This window comes from Scleropages formosus, chromosome 13, assembly GCF_900964775.1.
Source record: "Scleropages formosus chromosome 13, fSclFor1.1, whole genome shotgun sequence".
In the NCBI taxonomy this organism is placed as follows: domain Eukaryota; kingdom Metazoa; phylum Chordata; class Actinopteri; order Osteoglossiformes; family Osteoglossidae; genus Scleropages; species Scleropages formosus.
In genome coordinates, this window is record NC_041818.1 from 18,342,006 (window position 1) to 18,363,329 (window position 21,324).

Consider the following 21,324-nt stretch of genomic DNA (forward strand, 5'->3'; position numbering starts at 1 on the left):
CAGAGGTGACAGTGCTTTGTGTCTCAGGGTTTATATTTAATTTATTTGAATCACCTGCCATTCACTGACTGGATTTAAGTATTGTATCAGTGTCACTTACAGTATTGTATTATAATTTATTGACAATGATATTTACATTTTCTCATTTTACTAAAGGGTAAAAATCCTGGAACTCTATTTTGGTTTCCTTCTGGGGCAAGATGCATCGTCTTCTTTTATCTTCAGCTTCTAAAACCGATGGAATAATATTAAACCATTAGTTACAGCTAATGCTCACCAGGGACCAACATAAGAAACACAACATTGTAAGAAAAGAGGGATGTAATTATTTTAATGCTTTAATTTAAACACAAGAAGATTTTACAGATTTATTTTAATGACACTATTGCAGTGCTTGATGCAGTCAGTGACACTTTACTCCAAAGCAACTTAAAGTTATTTACTTATTATACAGCTGGGTACTTTTAATGGTGCAAGCTAGGATAGTCACTTAACCTAACAGCTGGAGATGGGATGCAAACCTGCAGCCATTGGGTCCAAAGGCAGCGACTCTAACCACTATGTTACTAACTACCCTCGATGACTCTGCCACCCTTGGTAGTCAATCTGAGTGTCGGCTGTATAATGCACTGTATTGTGATCTCAGACGCTGAACTCTGTTTCATCAGTTGTACACAAGTAACTGAGAAAAAAAAGCAGATTTCTCTCATTTCACTTTTTCTTTTTGCAGTTTCATCTGGCAGCACCAATGCTGCTGCAAGAGTTGTGTCTGATTTGCCAAAGCGTTCCCATGTATCTCCTCTACTCATTTCTCCACACTGGCTTCCTATAGCTGGCCGGATCAAATTGAAGACCCTGGTTATTGTCTACAAATGCATCAACAGAACTGCTCACAGCTATTTACAGGACTTGATCAACCGCTACACCCCAATCAGACCCCTTCGCTTGTCTGCGTCTGCTCGCTTGGAAGTCCCGTGCGCAAAAGTTAAAGCACGGAGGTTCTCGGTTCTGGCTCCGTTGCGGTGGAACGACCTTCCCCTCTCACTCAGAACTGCGGAAACTCTGTCTACATTCAAGAAGGATCTGAAAACTCATCTTTTCCGGACTCACTTCGCCCAAGATCTCTCCAGCTCATGTGTAACGTCAACGTTCATGCACCATAACTTTATGATCAACCCCAGATAAGCCTTCACACAGTCGCTACTCCTGCATTGTATGTAAATGTTTGTGTACCTTATATAACAAAAAAAAAAAAATTGTAGGAAGGTTATCAGGGTTCATCTATCCTGCGTTTTATCCACCTACTTGAGCGACGAACACCGGTGCACCAGGTGGAAAGTAACAAACTAGGTTTACTTAAGAACCACATGTCTGCAACTATGTCTCTTTCTCCTAATCTAATGTAATGCACAAATTTGTATTTCGCTGAGATATACGTCGCTTTGGAGAAAAGTGTCTGCTAAATGAATAAATGTTAATGTAATGTGTTCACCTGAAAGTGTCCTTACATCACACTGCCAAAGTGCACTTACACAACAGGGTGGCAGGCCCGCCCACGGACCTTGTATAACATCATGTTCACTTCCCCCAAACAACAGTGCTGAGTGCTTCGTAGTAAGTACGAGTACTTTTTTACATGATTCACCACATGCAGATGCTTTTCTCCAAGCAACTCCCAATTGAATTAATTAACACTATGAGTACCAACTTTTCACGGAGAGGCAATGAAACGCAAGAACGACAGTGTACAATACTCCACACAATCCTTCGTACGAATAAGCGCTCCATCACCCGTAAGCCCTTTATTTATAGGGGCAGAATGTCAATATACAATACAAACGCCACAAGGAAGCGGGTATCCAATCCGCACCCTGTCTTAACAGGTGGGAGACCAGGGCGTTAGTGGCTGCGACATCGTGTCGCAACGCGCCCGACCGGCGGTTCGCTGCGAGTCAGTGCCACTCGCTCATTTGTGTAGATCTGGACACAAGTCGAAACTATACAGTCGTTTTTAATTACCGGCACTTATTATGAACATTTTTTAAAAGGCACTTTTATCTTTTTTTTCAGATTTTATCTTTAATATACACCGTTCTCCCCCACACAGGCTTGTTGATTCATGAAAGCTGCGCGTGCCGGTGAAACGTATTACTCGCAGTACGTACACTAATAGTAATAGTACAGTAAATGGCTACTCGCAGTAACACTCGCGCAGCTTCCTGTCTGACAGTGTTAATTACTGGTGTGATGGAGCAGTCTGAGGAGGCGTCGCGCAGGCCTACATAATATTTGAAATGCATCGCACTATGGGTTTTCTCGGGCAATTGTTATTGTTTCAATTTGTAGAAAAATACATAACTGCAGAGGACTACGTCACACACAAGGAAGGGATAGTAGTCCTATAAGAAACTAGAGATAGATAAACATTCCCTTTTGGGTTTTTTTTTCCACATCTAACACTTAGTGAAAAAAACTGAAATATTACAAGATAACAAAATTAATACCATTAAAAGCAAATACCAAAACTCTTTTCGTTATTTTAAAAGGCTTTGGTTTCAGTACGCGAACGTGTGCTGTGATGGCCGAGTGGTTAAGGCGTTGGACTTGAAATCCAATGGGGTCTCCCCGCGCAGGTTCGAACCCTGCTCGCAGCGACATTACTTTTCTTAAACGTTTAAAAAAAATAAATTCTTACACGAGAACATTCCAACAGGTTTAATTCGATGCTAATACTTCTGGAAACCCTGAATGAAACACTTCTCAAGATTAATTTGAGCAGTATACGTCACACAGGAAGTAAACGGTGGACGGAAGCATAAAGGGCAGCACGTGGCACATCGAGTAGCGCTTCTCTCTCACGGCGCCTGCGTGGTGTGAGCAGATTTGGGTTTGAGCCCCGCTCAGTGGGTGTGGAGTGTGCACGTTCTCCGCGTGTCTGCGTGGGGTCCCTCCCACAGGCCAAAGACCTGCTGTTCAGGTCAACTGGTGACACTGAATTGCCTTTAACAAGTGTGTGTGGCTATCCTGCAATGGACTGGTGTGCTGTCCAGGGTGGAGTGAAGGACAACACTTCCCTCAGGACGAATAATTAAAGTTTTTATTCTTCTGATTATTTGTAGTCTGTGAACATTCCTCTGAATTGTAAAATACTACAATTATTATATAATGAGACTGCAATAAGGAAGAAATTTTAAGTATTGTATTGTAGCATATGTTGATAGCAGCATTACAAATTCACAGCTTACTGTTTTACAACATAAAATTTGTAGAATTATAAAAAGCATGATTAAAAGAACATAATATCTTTGAATAAAAAATAAGCTATATTAAAAACATTGAGTGTTAAGGTTTATTTAAATTTCATTTACTACCACCTGATGCTGTATCCTATGCCATTAAGAAATAAAAAACACAGGGGCTTCTGTCATTTTTAACTTTAATTAAGAAGGTTTTGTCTCACTTTGTGTTTCAAAAGAGGTTTTATCTGGACCCCATCCAGGGTGTACTCCTCTCTTCAGACTCTCGTCCAATGATTCTGGGATAGGCTCCGGACTGCCATGACCCTCACCAGGACAAGCAGTTACAGAAAATGGGTATTTTTCATGTCTTTGTCCAAAGCATTGTAAAATAAAGTTACTTACACATTAAGTTAGCTGGGTCATTTTTACCGGTACAAACCAGGCTAAGAACTTTTATCAAGGTTACCACAGGAATATGGACTTAAACCCTGGTCTTCTTTTCTATAACTGTCTTATAATTTGAAAGTATTGGACTGTGTTTGTTTTGTGTAAACTTCCTGCTTTAATCATTAATTTATACATTTATCTAAGGCTTTTCTGCAAAGTGACTTAAATTATTTACCCCTTTATACAACTGGGCAATTTTACTGGAGCAATTTATGGTAAATACTCCACATAAGGGTACAATAGCTGGAGGCAGAATTTGAACCTGTGATCTTTCACCACTATGTTCCCAGCTGCCACTTCTCTTTTAACTCTCTCAAGGCCCAATTAATACTAGCAGTAGGAAAAATCTGTACCAGCTAATGCTAATTTGCAACATTTGCCTGGAGCAAGTTAAAGTGCATCTTTGTTGCTAATACTCATATCAATTGTGGCATGTCTCTGAGCTTCCTGGCCTTAGACTCATTTCTGGTTTGCCCTTTGCAAATAGTAGTCCTTTTAGTAATTAACCATCTTTGTTATTTTCACCAATAAATTTTGACTCTGAAAGACAGCATTTTCAGGAAAATGGTTGCTGAAAGTCTGAAAAGACACTTTGTTAAAATGTATTAAAATTTATACATGCAGTTAAATGTATGGTTATTAAGGGTTGAAACTGGAACAAAAAAGTTACATGCATACAATTAATGAATATTAATATATGGATGTGTTTGTGTCTGACTCCTTTGGCAGCTTTGAGAAAATAACATTTTTAAACTTGGATGTTGTGTTGATAGTTTATTCATATTGAGTCTTCACAACTGTAATACACATTCCTGCAAAACTTCATGTATCCAAAATGTTCCCGCTTTATCTATAGTATTTTTTCACAAGAAAGTTTTAGTTATGACAAAAAAGTAGAAACAAAAATATGTATATTTAATTTTTTTTTTACATTATTACATATCTACTTGCTTTATGTCCCTTTCACATGATTCATAGTTGTGATATTTTCTCAGTTTATCACAAACATTATTTGGGTAACTCAGATACTGAGATTACCGTAAAAAGCCTGAATCAGGTCATCTCATCAATGATACTGCACATGGCAGCATCTTTGTCCCATAGTTTGTCCCTCTTGGTTACAGTTGCATTCCTGTCTAGAGGTACCCCCACACAACTGCTGCTTGCCTCTTCCACATCCATTGACTCCACTTTAAGTCTTGGGGCTCCACTGGCAGCTGTGGCCCCTGAAGGTTCATCATCCTGGGGCAAGTCATCTGGCAGAGAGGCCAGACAGGTCTGGATCATCTCCACCACGCGCTCCAAGTGCTTCTGAAAACGCTCGGCTGTCTCCAGGCGCTGCCGCTTCTGCACCTCCATCATGACGCGCAGCGTTTCTCGTGCCTGGTGCGGCCGATACTCATTTATCAGGTGATGCATGTGCACAAATAGCAGCTTCAGGTCCTCCAGCTTCTCCTCCCTTTTGATGCTGCCTGGGCTTTTGATCAATATATCCAACAGGTCCAGAAAATTGACCAAGATAGACATGTTGAGCTTCTTCAGCTCCTTCTTGTGATCAAACTGCATGGGGTGCAGGCGCTCGATGCCCTGGCTCTCTAAAGGCCGGATGATGAGGTCATCGCACTGAAACTGATTTCCGAACATCATGTAGCTGTCCCGAATCGGGGGCGGCGGTTTGGGTGCCAGACCTTTTCGAACATTTTCATCCGTATATTCCTTGATGTACTGCATGGGTGGCGGTGGCAAGGCGCTCACCTGCTGGGGCTCCCCCATGGTGGATGGCTGAGGACGTAGAATCAATACCAAACTATTATTAGCATACTTAACTTAAGGAAATAAGAAACACTGCTATTCACATGATAGTTAGTTAACTACATACATAGTAAAGAAAGGACTGGCAAATTTCATTTATACAATGATTAAGTCGTATTAATCTCTCAGCATGTCATTTTTAATATTTTATATGATGTCGTTATTATTGATTACCCAGATTTTCGCTTCGATCTTCCACTCGATCATATCATAATGTCAATGTCATATATGTTTGTATTTGGGGTTTGTGAGAAACCTACCATCTACTACCAGTGAACAAGAAAGACATCCGTATTACTAAAAGCGTGGCGTTTGAATAGTACGGTAATGTGAAATTTAATAGCAAAATATTAGTAAATAATACAACTCGGACGACGCGACACGACACACAGCAGCAACAACAATTATTGAATCTTCAGTTTTGCTAAGTCTTGGCTTTGCTACTACTTGTTAAATTATGTAAGCGAGATAGCTTACATTCACATTCCGAAATATTTTAATTTAGCTTACCTTTCAGATCACCTTCTTGCAACAAAATGTAATGTTTTTACACCTTCAATAAACACAAAACAGATTACTGTCTCTATCAGTCACGTAACCTCTACGGGTACATTCATTGGCTGTAGCCGGCAACACTCGTAATAGCCATTGGTTAGTTAGTATGGCCGCGAGAGTATTAAAGACATTGATTGGAGAACTTGAGCCGAAGAAAACGGAAAACTATTGGTTTAGGTTAAAAAAAAAAAAAAAAAAAAAAGGACATTCAAATACAAGGATCCCACAACGGTGCTTTTAAGGAATGTTCTTGAAGCAATCGAAAGCTGTTACTTTTGATACTTTTTTTTTTTTTTGTTGTGTATGTAAAATAATGTTATACAGTTTCTCGTATAAAACCACTCCTCCTTCCTGTTTATATGATGATCCTGCTTAAAAAGACAAGAAGCAGTTCCTCGGCAGATTTACTCCAAACGGCACATTCGACATGTGTAAAAGCAAAAAAAAAGGTGTGAGAAAACTTTTTACTAGTGACATTGGTTTTTAGAACTGAAAGGACGTTATTAAGAAATGCACAGAGAAGGAAAGAGGGCAAAGCAAATTAAGTATAGGGAGAGATCCGAGTTGAAGTGGGTTGGACTGGGTCCTGCTCTCCGGTGGGTCTGAGGTTCGGGTCCCGCTTGGCGTGCCTTGCGAGGGACTGGTGTCCCATCCTGGGTGTGTCCCCTCCAGCCTCACGCCCTGTGCTGCCGGGCTAGGCTCCAGCTCCCCGCGACCCTGTATGGGACAAGCGGTTCAGACAGTGTGAGATCCTAGTGAGCACTCTTGGCTTGTTAACTGAAGATGTAAAACTTATACAAAGAATGCCTCAGACACTAGAAAAGAGGAAGACTCACACCCCATCCGTACAAGAGGACTTGAGAGGATTGCTACCGAGAGGGCAAAGGTTACTCTGAATGAGTTATAATGTCAGTGGCAGAGAGTGGAGTAAAGGCACATACACTACAGCATCTTCATCAAGAGCTCTGCAGAATCCTGGCGTATACAGGCCCTTAACTAACGAAAAACCATGGTGATCCAGCTAAGCTTTGGTCATTTTTTAATTCAGCTGATGCAGCCAGGTAATTTTTGTAAGTATGTTGCCCAAGAGTATTGTATTGTAAGTGTCGTAAAGGGACAGTTTGTAGCGTATTGGTTAAAACTGCTTCCTTTGGACCCAAAGATCACAGATTCAAATCTCACCTCCAGCTGTAGTACTCTTGAGCATGCTCCTTCCACTAAATTGTTCCAGTAAAATTACCCTGCTGTATAAATGTGGAAATAATTGTAAGTAGCTTAGCAGCGTAAGTTGCTCTGGAGAAAAGCATCAGTTAAATGAGTAACTGTAATGCAAATTTCTGGGTCCTTTGGATGTGAAGCAGCAGCTCTAGTTGCAAGATATGAGAAAAGGTATGATGGTCTGATGAGAATAAGAAAGAGCTTTGGGGCACAAAAGTAACACTGTCCATGCCCCAAGAAATGCCATCATCCCAACTGTGAGGTATGACAGCAGCAGGATTATAGTAAGAGATACTTTTCATCAGAAGCAATGGGTTTCTTGTCGGAATGGTGCAAAATACAGGAAAATACTACAAGGCAACTTGTTCTGGTCTGAAAAGGGGAAAAAATGCAGTGAAAGAGCAATGCTGTGGTGACTCAGAAACAACATGGTGAGTGTCCTGGAGTGGTCCAGTCAAAGTCTTGCCCTGAATCATCATCAAAAATGTTTGCAGTACACAGATGTTGTCCAAATAGGCATACAGCAGGTAGTGTGGGATGAGATCTGGGCCGGACGTCCCGCTCACCCAGGGAAAAGTGCACACACAATACATTGCCTCTCCTTCCCGGTATAGTGAGGTCACTGCAAAGAGCCTTTCCTACATTACAGCATCCGTGCGACCAAGTATCCGGCAGTATAACTGGATGGGTAGGCTGGACTGTGAGCCTTGGTTGGCAGCCAGCCTAAGAGAAGGACAACTCTGACTCCAAACCCGAGCAGATGAAGCTTGTTAACCGTCAGGCCATCCATCTAGGAGAAGGACACTCCAACGTAACACCTACGACCCATGGGCCTCACTGTCACCGTCCCAGCTTGCTAGGCCATGGCAGACGAACCCCAGGTGTAAAGCGTAGGACTAGTTCTGTGCACACTGCACTCCACCTAAAAACTCCACTGTGCAGGCTCAAAGGGCACACCCATGTCTATGACCAACATCATCATGAAGCCCTGCAACAATGGGAAAGGGGCAAAACGGCAAGTGGAAGATGACACCGGAAGCCACAGTTTCGATCCTGCATACAGGTGGTCTAGATGTAAGGGTCGTCCGATGTTGACCCCGGAGACGACGACATAATTCGGTAGCACCCTGAATGACCAAGCAGCCTTCTTTAGGGACAGCAGTGCTTGCTCCACACGGAGAGGGGCCTAGAAAAGGTGGCCTAACCGAAGCTCATTGCAGGAATACCTTGGTGCCTGTTACATTGACCACAGCCAGTGGTCTGCTCTAGCCTCTGACCGTGAGGCCTGGAGACATACCATTCACCAGCCTGTTTCTTACTTCGAGAGCACACATGGGGTTGGTCTTGAGGACAAAAGGAGATGGAGGAAGAAATGTGACACTGCAGCACCAAACCCAGGACAGACTTTCCCTTGCAGCTGCTGCGGCCAGACCTGCCTGTCCCGTATTGGCCCCGCCAGCCATCAGCAAACCTGCAGCAGACATGGGCAGCTCCCTTCCTAAATCTTCATTCGCAAAGTCAAGCCAAGATGAGGTAGTATAGTGATGATTTACCATGATCAGGGCAGCTGGGAGCATATTGGTTAGCACTGCTGCCTTTGGACCCAAAGGTTGCAGATTTGAGTCTCACCTCCAGTTGTACCCTTGAGCAAAGTACTTACCCTAAATTGCTGCAGTAAAAAAGAAAAAAAAATTACTGAGCTGTATAAATGGGTAAATAATTGTAAGTAGCTTCACAGTGTAAGTCACTTTGGAGAAAAGGATCAGCTAAATTAATAAACGTAAGTGATCACTGTGTGGGCAGTTGTGAATTCAAGTGCAAAGCTTATTTACTGGTGCTGTATACACAACTGCAACAGGTGATTGGTGCTCATTCTGTGTCATGGAGACTGGAAAATGGACACTTGGGGGACATTACAACGGGGAGAATGAGGAGTCCTGCGAAGGAGGGAGTATATCAGAACACACAGGAGCAGGTATGTAGAACTGGAGACAAGAGCAGCCAGGTACTGTGGTGTGCACTGTTCGAGAATCCACAACCTGACTGTTGCCACGCTCTCACTTTTAAAGACCAGCTTGCTAAACGGGGTGATCTAAAGACTGGGATGCACTTCGGAGGACCTCTGCTGATGCTGCACATGACATTAGAACTTCCTTGAAAAGAAATTGATGGAACAAAGGATGCAGGTTCGAATCCCTGCTTGTGCTGAGTGCAATACTGGTCGGCAAGGTTCCTACTCGGATTAATGAGTTGTATAAATAAACAGCTTAGGAAACAAATGCAAGATAATAGCTTAACATCATACGATAAGCCAAGGTGCTTGAGGAAAATAATTAAACGTGCATCGTATGAAAAACAGGGTCAGTGTTGCCCAATGGAATGGCTGCGCAGGTCAAATAAAATTGCTAACTGAAGAAAAATGTGAGCGTGAGCTGTAACGGAGGAGCCACATTTGGAAAAGTTTGCACGCGGGGTCTTACATCTTGTATGGATCCGAATATTTTCATTGGAGCGTGACATTTTGAACACGTGAGGGGAGGAAGCGGCGCACCTTGTGCCCCGCGCCGGAAACCCGCATGTGAGTCTCTCCACGGCCTCTCACTGCTCAGTGTCGCTTGGTTTCTTCGTGCCTGAGTGAGCCAGTGAGTGAATGTGTGTGTGCGTGTGTGGGGCGAGCGCAGTGCTGGCGGCGCCCCATGTCATGTCTCACGGCCGCGTCCAAGATGAGCGCGCAGATCATCCTGGAGGAGTTCTTCTTTAAGAAGTCCCAGCAGAAGCGCAGGACGTCGCCGTGTAACTACAAGCAGCGCTACTTCGTGCTGAGCACCGAGGACCTCACCTACTTCGAGTACCGGCCCGGGGTACGAGCTCGGCGCGCGCGCGCGCGCGCTCCCCCTCGCACCGTGAGCCCGATCTTTGGGCGCGCGTGCGATTCGCGTCTACGTTCTAAAACATTCATTGCCGAGAGGGACGGGAAGTATATCTAATTGTACTTTGTGCCTGCATGTCTCAGTTTAATTGTTGTTTCTCGAGGAAAATCGATCTCCAGTACATTTTTTTTTTTTTTTTTAAATCAAGATGTAGCCTGTAAAGTTTTTTCTTTTAAAAATTCTATGGTTCGGTAGTGTGAATATCAGTGCTACCCTCCCTCTTATAATTTATATGTGGTGTAAATAAAATATGCATTTAAACAGGTGCTTAACTTTTCAGCGGTGATCCTTAATAGGTTTAATTCAGATTACTCCGGATAATCTTTAAATTAATCTTTAATTAATCTTTATTCCACGAATAAATGAACGAATAGCCTCTTGCACTTGATGTTTGCAAACAGCATCCGTACTAGAACTCTCTTTTTTTTGTAAATCTTAATTCATCACCTGTTGTTGGAACAACCTGTACATCACCTATTTGTAGCTGTTAGCCTGTTTTTTCTTCTGTAGGATCATTATTGTCTGTTATATTACATGAATCTAGACATTTAGCTTGTTTCTCAGTCAACATTTCTGCAGATATGCACACATACTGCTGTTGTTGGAATTTGGACCTGTAATGTGTGTTTGGAAGGGCACTGCAGTTATTTACATCTTTCAAAGCTTTATTTGCATAGATCAGCTGTGTTGCCCATAGTAATTAAAGCATTCAGCTTAAGCAAACGACACAGAAAGTTGGAAGTATGAAATATGACAATAAACTGAAATTGTGGGTATCAGATTTAAATATTTAAAAAAAAAATATTTGTTTGTTATAGACACTATGCCTCATCACGACCCAACATTTCACCTCATTTTTATTCCTGAAGTATTTAAATATAAAAGTTATTTGTCATTAAGCACATAAGCGTGGTCTGTTCTAACTCTGGTTTTAGTGTTTTTATACCTGTGCACTGGCGTAATGAACAAGAAAATACTAATCCATACAAATTCTTTCTATTCTTTTCCTAGAAAAAGCCAATTCTTAAAGGCTGCATTGAACTTTCTCACATAAAATGCGTGGAGATAGTACGCACTGAAATGTCCATACCTTGCAAATATAAATATCCTTTCCAGGTGAGCTCTTTTCCTCTGTTTCCTAGAAGAGTCAACATTTCAGCAGTTTAGTATTTTCTGTTACTAAGCATTTAATTTCATAAATTCATTCATTCATATTTCATTCCAACAAAATACCTTATAAACCTTATTCTTGTATCTGTTATAAGTGTACGCTAAACATTCTTACTATAGAGTTGGGTATATATTACTTTCTAATAAATTGCAAAGGCTTGCTGTTCACAAGTAGACTTCACTTTTTTGCAGTAATTATTTCATATTCTTGCTTTTTGCTTAAGTCATATAGAGTGTGCCGGAATCAAAGAGTAAAAGGAAAGTTTATCACAATTATAATGTATTTTGTTCGGGTTCATGTTTCTGTAACATTTCAGTAATATGATGGCTGCAGCTGACTCATACTGGTGATGTGATCCTCCTACTGTTGAACGTCATCTGGCAGTACAAAAGGACATCTGCCCTATTTATCCCTTAAATATTCATTTAGGAACAAGACTCTTTTTAGGTCATGATGTGCAGAATTAAACATAACACTGGACAAAATATGGAGTAATTTCTCAGTTTTCAACACTAGGAGATTTCTAGAGATCCACGTAATTTTTTAAAACGGAAAACGGTAGAAATGTCCACATAACATACGTAACATAAATATTATTCCCGGTTTTGCTTCCTTGTACCCTTGAGTGTTGGACTTTACATGATTCTCTTGTGCCTTTCTAGATCCTTCATGATAGCTACTACCTGTATGTGTTCGCCCCAGATAACGACTGCCGTCAGAGATGGGTCAGAGCTTTGAAGGAAGGTATACAACACTAGAAGTGTCAAAGAATTGGATTTTTTTTTTTTTTTAAATTTAGCATTATTAGTTATGAGTAGGGGCTTGCTCTCTGATGGGTCTGCGGTTCGAGTCCTGCTTGGCTGCCTTGCGACGGACTGGCGTCCCGTCCTGGGTGTGTCCCCTCCCCTCCAGCCTTGTGCCCTGTGTTGCCGGGTTAGGCTCCTGTTTGCCGTGACCCCACTTGGGATGAGTGGTTTCAGCCGGTGTGTGTGTAGTTTATGAGTAGGTATACAGTACCAATCAAAAATTTGAGCACATTTGCTGCAATCAATTTTTTATGAGGCAGTTGGTTAACAAGTGCAATCGGGTAATGAACCGATGTCTTCCAAGCTGTTCTGAAGCATTTCCTATAGAGGAAGGAAGATAACTACATCTCTATACAATTTATGGCCAGGTGTACTCACATTTCTGACTGGTACAATATCTGTATCTTACCAGAATATATGTTTATACTAGTAATCACTTTGAATATGTTTAAGTCATGTCATTTAAGTTACAGTGACATATGTATAAAACAATTTCATTGGAAATTTTATATGTATTTTCTCTCTTTTGAAGGGACCAAGAACAACACATTAGCCCTTATGTATCATCCAAACTTTTGGGTGGATGGGAAGTGGAAATGTTGTCAGCAGAATGAGAAAATGGCCAGGGGATGTATTGAGTATGACCCAAATGGAAACGGTATGTGTATTTAATTAAGAGGATGGATAAAGGGCAGTTAGAATGACATTGCCAAGGGTCTTTCAAATACTTAAAGAGAGATGCAACAGGTCCACAATATCTGTATAACTAAAACACCATGTTCAAGGAATTTTAATATGGAAAACCACCTGGCTCTTTACCATTACTCACTCGCTGTAAGATGCTGTCCTAGGCCCAAGGAAGTGTGCACTGCTATTTTATACCAATTTTTGAAATCTACACATGATTTCCAATAAACTAGGATTATAATAACACTTTTTCCCTTTTCTGTAGCTTCCAAAAAGCCTCTTCCTCCAACTCCTGATCTGCAGGTAAACACAATTTTCAGATGGCAAACAAACGTCCTTTGTGCTACCAGGGGCAGCTGGTAACGCAGTGGTTAGAACTGCTGCCTTTGGCCCTGAAGGATACAGGTTTGAGTCTAACCTACAACTGTAGTACCCTTGAGCAAGATACTTACCCTAAGTTGCTCTGGTAAAATTACCTAGCTGTACAAATGGGTAAAAAAAAGTGTATGTAGATTAACATTGTAAGTATTAGCGCTGGATAGCATGAGTGCAAGTTTGGGTCTATGACAATTGTCACTGTTGATTTGAAAAAACGTATCCACGAGTGTGACTGTTCATATACTAGGAATGAGTATGAGCTGGCGTATAATTCTTTGTAGAAAAAAGGTTTAACGGAATCCCTCATGTTTGGGTTTCCTAGCGTCGATTCTCAGACCCTGGTGAGATGGTGGTGGTGGCTTTGCATGACTTCATCCCTCAAGGGGCACAAGATATTGCGCTTCACAAGTATGAGGAATACATCGTCACAGACACATCGGACCCCAGCTGGTGGATGGTCCAGGACAAGAACGGGTAAAGTGTGCAGAGGTGCTGACAGCAGTTGAAGAAAAAGGCAGTCACAGGACAGTGTTATAAGATGAATGACACAGAAGCATGCTTATATTCAGCTTAGCTTTCTATATAATCGTTGTATATCATTATAGTGAGAACAGAGACAATTTTATTCCATGCGTTTGCCCGCAGGCAAGTGGGACTCGTACCAAGGTGTTACATTGTTGAGAAGTCTGCAGACAGCTTGGAGATATATGAGTGAGTTGGGTTCTTTTCAAGTTACCATCACATTGTTCTGTTATCTTTTTTAAATTTTAAATATTTAGACATTTGCTCTATATGTTTTTTGAGGTGGCATCAACAACTCTATGTAACTGTAACCCTGCAGGTGGTACAACAAAGACGTTACAAGAGCCAAGGCTGAGCAACTGCTGTTCCAAGAGGTATTTCGTGAGTGAAAAGTTTTGAATGATGTGAGGAGCATGGTCAGTTCATTACTGAATCATTGTCCTTGAGTGCTTTTCTTTTTATATAAGACCTGCTGAAGTGTTTTCTAAGTGTGATCTTCAAGTCAGAGAAGCTGGCTGTTCCAGCACTGTTGCAGAGCCAGTTCTGCAAAGTGTGCAGATGCAGGAAATGTGGAGCAGTGCTTTAGGCTGAACCTTAAAAACCGCACTTCAGCATCAGGATTTCCTGTCTCATTTATGTCAGGCGTTTTTTTTTTTGTTAAATTTCTGAAAGTTTACCTCAACCCCGTGATGCAGTTGCACTGGCAATTTGTTTTATTTAACACATTCTAGTTATTTTTCTTCAACAAGATTTTAGCTTTGTAGCGAGTGTAAAAAAAACATTTCTTTGCCCCGAATGTTCACAAAGAAAAATTTGGTTACTGAAAGGTCAACAGATTTCTTATTCCCTTTCTTCGTGTGGCCTGTTGTACACCACAAACAAAAAAAACAACTTAATTTGTGACATTGCTACTACAGTACTAGCATGTTTACTGGCATAGCCTATGGTACAAGAATCTAATGTTTTTGTGTCCAGGACCGAGAAGGGGCTTTCATGGTTCGGGATTCCAGGCACGCAGGTGTTTACACTGTCTCACTGTTGACTAAAGCCCCAGGGTAAGTTACCTCTATTACTTTCGTACCCACGCACGTTGGCTCGTGCATGCAATGAACTTATTTCATCTACAGTAACGTTTCACCTGTGTCTGTTTCTGCATGATCACACAGCATGTGTTAAATGAGTTGTTCACCTGATGCTTCAACTGTATTGCTTCCAGCATGACAAGCTGAGTGATCTGCAGCAGTTAGCTGGATTGCTTTACTGTTGTGCCCTTTGCATTTTAGCTTTGCTGTATATTTTTTACCAAGGCACCTATCTGTGTTCCTGTCTCATGTTACATGTGGTTGTGAATACCTAATGAAGCAGAGTTTTTTTTTTGAAGCCTTAAGATACTAAGCTCAATATACTCGTCAAGTGTAGAAAACACCGATAAGATCAAGCAGTGTATTGCTTTTTTGGCTTACTTTCAGATTTGAAAAATATTAGTGTCCTGGCACTGTCATCCATTCCTGAGAGACTCTCTTTTGAGCATATCTGTCCCTGTTTTTCCTGGCATGCTTAGTCTACCCCAGTTTAGCAGCTTGGCTTTGTCGCAGTGTTTCTGCACAACCCCCTGTTGTTTAGCCCACCTTCATGGTTTGTCTGCAGATCTAATGGGGAAAACCACCCCCGAGTCAAGCATTACCAGATCAGGGAGACAGGGGCAGAAGAGATCAAGTACTACCTGGCTGAGAAGTACCTGTTCAGCACTATCCCAGAGCTCATCCATTACCACCAACACAATGCTGCAGGTTAACTGGCTTGAGTTGCAGAGTTGACGTGTGTTTATCTGCTGTGTGACTGTGACTGTTGTAGCGGAGCTGTAGAGTTAAACACTAAAACTATACAATGGAAACAGTACAAGCAAGCATCTTGCTATTGATTAAAATATAAACATTTATAAATACAATAGTCTTTTTTTAATGCACAGATGCTGGTAAGGTGGAACATGGTATAATATGGAATGCATCACAAAGCATCAGTAAGGCCCTAGGTTAGATTAAAAAAAAAAAAAATGCCTCTTATCTTTGTAGTATCTGATTGTCCAAGCAATTGACAGAAATGGATATGCCTGTACAAGCATTGTTCTTTCTGATAGACTCACTACTTTCCTTTTCTCCACAGGTCTCATTACCAGACTGAGGCATCCCGTGTCCACAGGCAGAGAGACTGCTCCTATGACGGCTGGGTTCTCCTCAGGTCAGAGACTGAATCCTTTCCATCATCCTGTTCATCACCCAAAGGAACAGTCTTTACCTGTACCTGTCTGGCTTTGCAGCGTTATTAATCCAGAAACAACTGCATATTTACCCTGTTTTCAGTTTCATTCTCTTTTTCAAGCATTACTTTATAAAACATGAATAACACACCTTGCTTATATCCCGGATGGTTCAGTCCCAACCATACATTCTCACTGTCCTCTGTCCTGTTCAGATATGTGGGAGGTGGATCCCACAGAGCTGACGCTGGCTGAGGAGGTGGGCAGCGGACAGTTTGGCGTGGTGATGCTTGGCTACTGGCGACAGGTGAAGGTGGCTGTAAAGATGGTGCGCGAAGGGGCCATGTCTGAAGAAGAATTCAAAGAGGAGGCCCGCGTCATGACGTGAGTAAACTCGTGATCACGTTGATGTGTTTTCTCCTGGAAGGGAGTCGTCTGTAATCCAGAACACTGCTGCATCTTTTCATCGATATTTTTTCTTGTACATTGATGGATTACTATGAGAGCTGGAAACAGATTCCTGGAAATTTAGTTTTTTTTGTCCTTTACTGTTCTTATGTGAAACTCAACCACAGTATAAGAACTGAAGCATGAGTTAAGGGTTAGAAGCCTGCGGGTTCACTGTTAGTTACTTCTCTGAATAATAGGATAAAAACAATTCTGCTCAATACATACAGTACTGTGCAAAAGTCTTAGGCGCTTAGATATTTTACAAAAAAAATTTGTTTTAGATGGTTATTTAATGGGGGGGGTGCAGTGGGTTGGACCGGGTCTTGCTCTTCAGTGGGTCTGGGGTTCGAGTCCCGCTTGGGGTGCCTTGTGATGGACTGGCGTCCCGTCCTGGGTGTGTCCCCTCCCCCTCTGGCCTTACGCCCTGTGTTACCGGGTAGGCTCCGGTTCCCCGCGACCCCGTATAGGACAAGCGGTTCAGAAAATGTGTGTGTGTGTGTGTGTGTGTGTGTGTGGTTATTTAATGTCTTCTGCATTAGTGTCAATGGGAAAGAGCATATTTTAGATTTCCAAGCATTCCTTTTGCAAAAAGTTACAGTATTAAAGTAAGGATTTTGTATGTTGTTAAAGAAAGTAAACACACACACACACAGAGACACGCACACACAGAGAGACACACACTGTCTGAGACCGCTTGTACCGAGCAAGGTTGCGGCGAACAGGAGCCTAACCTAGAAACACGGTGCAAGACTGGAGGGGGAGGGCACACACCCAAGCAGGACTCGACCCCCAGACCCGCTGCGCCACCGTGACCCTGCTTGGGACAAGCGGTTGTTGACGATGGATGGTTACAAAGCTTTGTAGGAATTTTATTAATTAAGAGCATTATTTTTGGAAGCATTCTTACTTTACAGCTTTTTTTCCCAACCGAGTGCCTAAAACTTTTGTACAGTACAATCTGAGTGAAATTCAAATGAAACCTCAGCAGAAAGTGTTTAGATTTATTGCTTGATGGAACTACAAAATTATAAAATTATGACTTTATGATCTTGAAGGAAAAAAATACATTCAGGGATTTTTGTTTTTGTAGCTTGGAAAGGTTTTTTTTTTTTTTTTTTTTTTAATAGATGTTCTTGCATTAAAACTTTCATTCATAACATTGCTGGATAGATTCTCAGGGTGGTACTCATAGTAGGTTGGATCTCTGTTGTCAAAGCAAAATGTATCCAGTTTTTATTACGAGGCAAAGATAATTGCTTTTCCAGAGAGTTTTAAAATAATTCCCCCAAAATGAAGTATTGATCCTCATCCCTTCTTCCCATGATGGCCCTCTCACTCCCCTCCCCAGGAGGCTGTCCCACCCCAAGCTGGTACAGCTGTACGGCGTGTGTACGCAGCAGGCGCCCATGTACCTGCTCTTCGAGTTCATGGAGAATGGCTGCCTGTCTGACTACCTTCGCAGCAAGAAGGGCACCCTGTCACAGGAGACCCTTCTGGGCATGTGCCTGGATGTGTGTGAGGGCATGGCCTACCTGGAGAGCACTAACTTTATCCATCGAGACCTGGTAACACAACATTGCATTGTGTCAGCCACAGTGTAGTTGGAAGAGCATGCTGCAGTTTTTGAGTGTCCTAAGGATACTAAATGCACAGTTTAATAAACCATCAACAAAATACATTTAATGGAAAATTTGAAATCCAAAAAACTAAATCTGTTTGTCCTTCCATCCATCCATCCATCCATCTATACATTCTTCCATCTGTCCACCCTCTTACCCATAGATGTTTAGTAACCATTGATTTAGAAAGCGTAGTGATGACAAACTCAGTTTTCACGTCAAACACAGCCCAGTGTTCAAATATACATAGCTCCATATATTCAGCAATCACGTTAAAATAATGTGACATGTGAATTGTCATTGTTCACATATAAATAGCAATTTCTCCTGCTCCCTGATTCATGTGGTTGGGACAGATAGTAATTGCTTTGTAGACAGATTTGTTTATACTTAATTCAGGGCTTTGTCCCTTTCATTGATACGATTACAGTGGTGAAACACAAAGTGGAATCTAACAATATTGTATTTTTTTATGTTTTTCAGGCAGCAAGGAACTGTTTGGTTTCAGAGAGTCAGGTGGTGAAAGTTTCTGATTTTGGAATGACCAGGTAAGGTGGCAGTAAGGTGGCCAGGAATGTTTTTAGCCTGTCACCTTCTGAAAAATCTGCATTGAACAGAAAACTTTTTTTTAAAATTACAGGTTTGTTCTTGATGACCAGTATACCAGCTCCTTTGGATCCAAGTTCCCGGTGAAATGGTCTGCTCCAGAAGTTATCCATTACTCCAAGTTTAGCAGCAAATCTGATGTGTGGTCTTTTGGTAAGAGTTTTTTTTTTTTTTTTTTTTTTTTAAATAGCTTAATGTCAACAGTTTTGTGATTCCTGTTTAGCCTATGCTGGTTTTGTGTTGTGGGCTGTCTTCCGCGCTGTCAGCTCTGAGCTGCTCTAACGATATACAAATTAGGAGATTGAAATTTTGATTCGTGGAGAGCTCAGTTGGACTCACGGCATACTGTGATGTCACTAACCTGAGCAACAGCGAGGTGTGAGGTGAGAAAATTGCAGTATTTGGAACATGCGGCCCACGACAGACCGCTTTCATGTCTCCCACAGGCGTGCTAATGTGGGAGGTGTACAATGAGGGGCGAATGCCATATGAGAACCGCACTAATGGTGAGGTGGTGGAGGCAATTTCTGCAGGACTCAGGCTCTTGAAGCCCAGGTTGGCCCCAGAGATGGTGTACCAACTCATGGAGTGGTGCTGGAAGGAGGTATGTGAACAGAAACCGAAGGTGTACATTTAGCATCGATCGACACTTTTCCGTAGAGTACTGAAAAATAATAGCAAACCTAAATTTCAAATGGTAAAATAGTAGGTCTAATCATTTTTGTATCGATGTTTTGTTTTTACTGTTATTATCTAGATAATAACAGTACAGTACATACATGTGTCTGTGTGTATATATGTATATATACAGTACAGTACGCTTCATTCATTTAATCATTTGAGAATACACCTTCCTGTTCATTTTTTGTTTAATGAGTATATATGTGAATTACGTTTTCAAAGACACATAGATTATTGGTATGTTTGTATGACAAAATTCAATTTTGTGCTTTTGTGCACCTCAGCTTTTTTGTGCTATTAAGTGCTATTGCCAAAGTAAGGTAACTTTTATTCTATTTCTCTGCAAATATAGATGAACAGAATAGACATGTAACCTGTAAATATTTGTGTAAACGATGTTTAGTGGAGACAGAATCCCCTATGCATTATTCTTTCTGTATGTTTTTTGTAGAAACCAGAGGATCGTCCTTCCTTTGCTCTGCTGTATCATGAGCTTGCCACTCAAGCAGAACTATGAACTTCAGCTGAAATCATTTAGCTCAGAAACAGACTCTATAATTATATTTATACTGTATTTATTGTCTTTGTCTGTCACTGTACAAATTACATGCAATTGTATATGCCTGTTTAATAATGAGTGTGGTAGGATCGCTCGGCGAGGATTCGGCCAGCCTGCCGTGAGCCACTGTCTTAGATTATTTCAATTATCTGTGCAATATTTATTTTTTCAGAAGTATGCCTTATCCTAGGGGAATCAGTCCATATTGTTAAGCATTGTGCCTTTTACTTGTTATTTGTTTACTTTTGTTACTCCCAGCATTTACAACATTGAAATTTTTGAAGTATATATATTATTACCTTTATGGATTTAGGCAGTTCATATAAAAGTCATTTATACCTTGTGTTTTTGAAGTTACTTATGAGAAAATGTAACAGGTCTTTATACAGCCACTGTACTGCATGATGCGACAGATCTTTATGCATTTGCTGTATCTTACGGTGATCCCATAACAATGATATAAATGGAAAAAAAAAATCCAGTGGGTTATAATGAGATTATACATATTTTCTAGGTGCAGCTGAGAGAACTTCTGCTGTATTGTACTGTATCCATGAGTATTTATGTGTGCGCTGTCCTGGCTGTACTGCCTTCTCACACTTGGTCAGCTAAAGAGAGATTTCCCTGATTGATCTCTACAAATCCACCTAACATCCTGCTTCCACCACACAGGACAGTAGCTGCACTTTATCCTATAATATTCAGCAGAAATAAAACACCACACTGCAGCGGGTTTGACGGGGTCCTGCTCTCCGGTGGGTCTGGGGTTCGAGTTCCGCTTGGGGTACCTTGCCATGGACTGGCATTCCGTCCTGGGTGTGTCCCCTCTCCCTCCAGCCTTGCACCCTATGTTGTCAGGTTAGGCTCCGGTTCGCCGCAACCCCACTTGGGACAAGCAGTTTCAGTCAATGTGTGTGTGTGTGTGTGTGTGTGTGTGTAAAACACCACACTGTTCAAGTAAGTCTAATTTGCCCACTAATATTTGAGTGCTATTGCTGCTGTTTCCTTGCAGTACATCACTAATAATTTGCTCCTGGCTATCACTACATTAAGATGAAAGATAACCATAAAAATGCACTGACAACAAGTAAGTGTTATTTTCCATTCTGTAAGTTTTCTTTCTTTACAGAATAATAATGCAGACCTATTAGGTGAAGGAATGATGGAGCTATATGAACTAATCGTTTAAAGGTACGCTTCACACCAGTAGAGGGAGGCTTTCACCCAGATTTGGGCTGATCTATACTGTGTCTGTGTAAATCAATATACAGTATTGTATTACACTACTGTACTAACCCTAACCCACTTGGGTTCCTCAGAAAGAGGGTACCATAGATGTAGGCTACTCAGCTTTTGATGATGACGATGGTGATGAAGAGGATCATCG

The 21,324-nt window shown here is 41.4% G+C and overlaps 2 protein-coding genes and 1 non-coding gene across 3 annotated transcripts; 2 read left to right on the forward strand and 1 right to left on the reverse strand.

Moving 5' to 3' along the window:
* Nucleotides 1-2,572: 2,572 nt before the first annotated feature.
* Nucleotides 2,573-2,654, forward strand: trnas-uga (transfer RNA serine (anticodon UGA)). Its single transcript has one exon. It is a non-coding gene; the product is annotated as a tRNA-Ser (tRNA).
* Nucleotides 2,655-4,457: 1,803 nt separating this feature from the next.
* Nucleotides 4,458-6,098, reverse strand: med7 (mediator complex subunit 7). Its single transcript, XM_018756374.2, has 2 exons — nucleotides 6,009-6,098; nucleotides 4,458-5,468 (listed from the first exon to the last, which is right to left on the reverse strand). Exon 2 carries the CDS (start codon nucleotides 5,457-5,459, stop codon nucleotides 4,740-4,742), a length of 720 nt encoding a protein of 239 aa, XP_018611890.2. The 5' UTR covers nucleotides 5,460-5,468; nucleotides 6,009-6,098; the 3' UTR covers nucleotides 4,458-4,739.
* A 3,768-nt stretch (nucleotides 6,099-9,866) lies between these two features.
* Nucleotides 9,867-20,648, forward strand: itk (IL2 inducible T cell kinase). Its single transcript, XM_018756310.2, has 17 exons — nucleotides 9,867-10,132; nucleotides 11,213-11,317; nucleotides 12,035-12,116; nucleotides 12,711-12,836; nucleotides 13,131-13,168; nucleotides 13,566-13,717; nucleotides 13,889-13,954; nucleotides 14,085-14,139; nucleotides 14,741-14,820; nucleotides 15,413-15,555; nucleotides 15,929-16,003; nucleotides 16,238-16,406; nucleotides 17,821-18,037; nucleotides 18,575-18,639; nucleotides 18,732-18,850; nucleotides 19,144-19,301; nucleotides 19,830-20,648. Exons 1-17 carry the CDS (start codon nucleotides 9,968-9,970, stop codon nucleotides 19,893-19,895), a joined length of 1,881 nt encoding a protein of 626 aa, XP_018611826.1. The 5' UTR covers nucleotides 9,867-9,967; the 3' UTR covers nucleotides 19,896-20,648.
* Nucleotides 20,649-21,324: the final 676 nt, after the last annotated feature.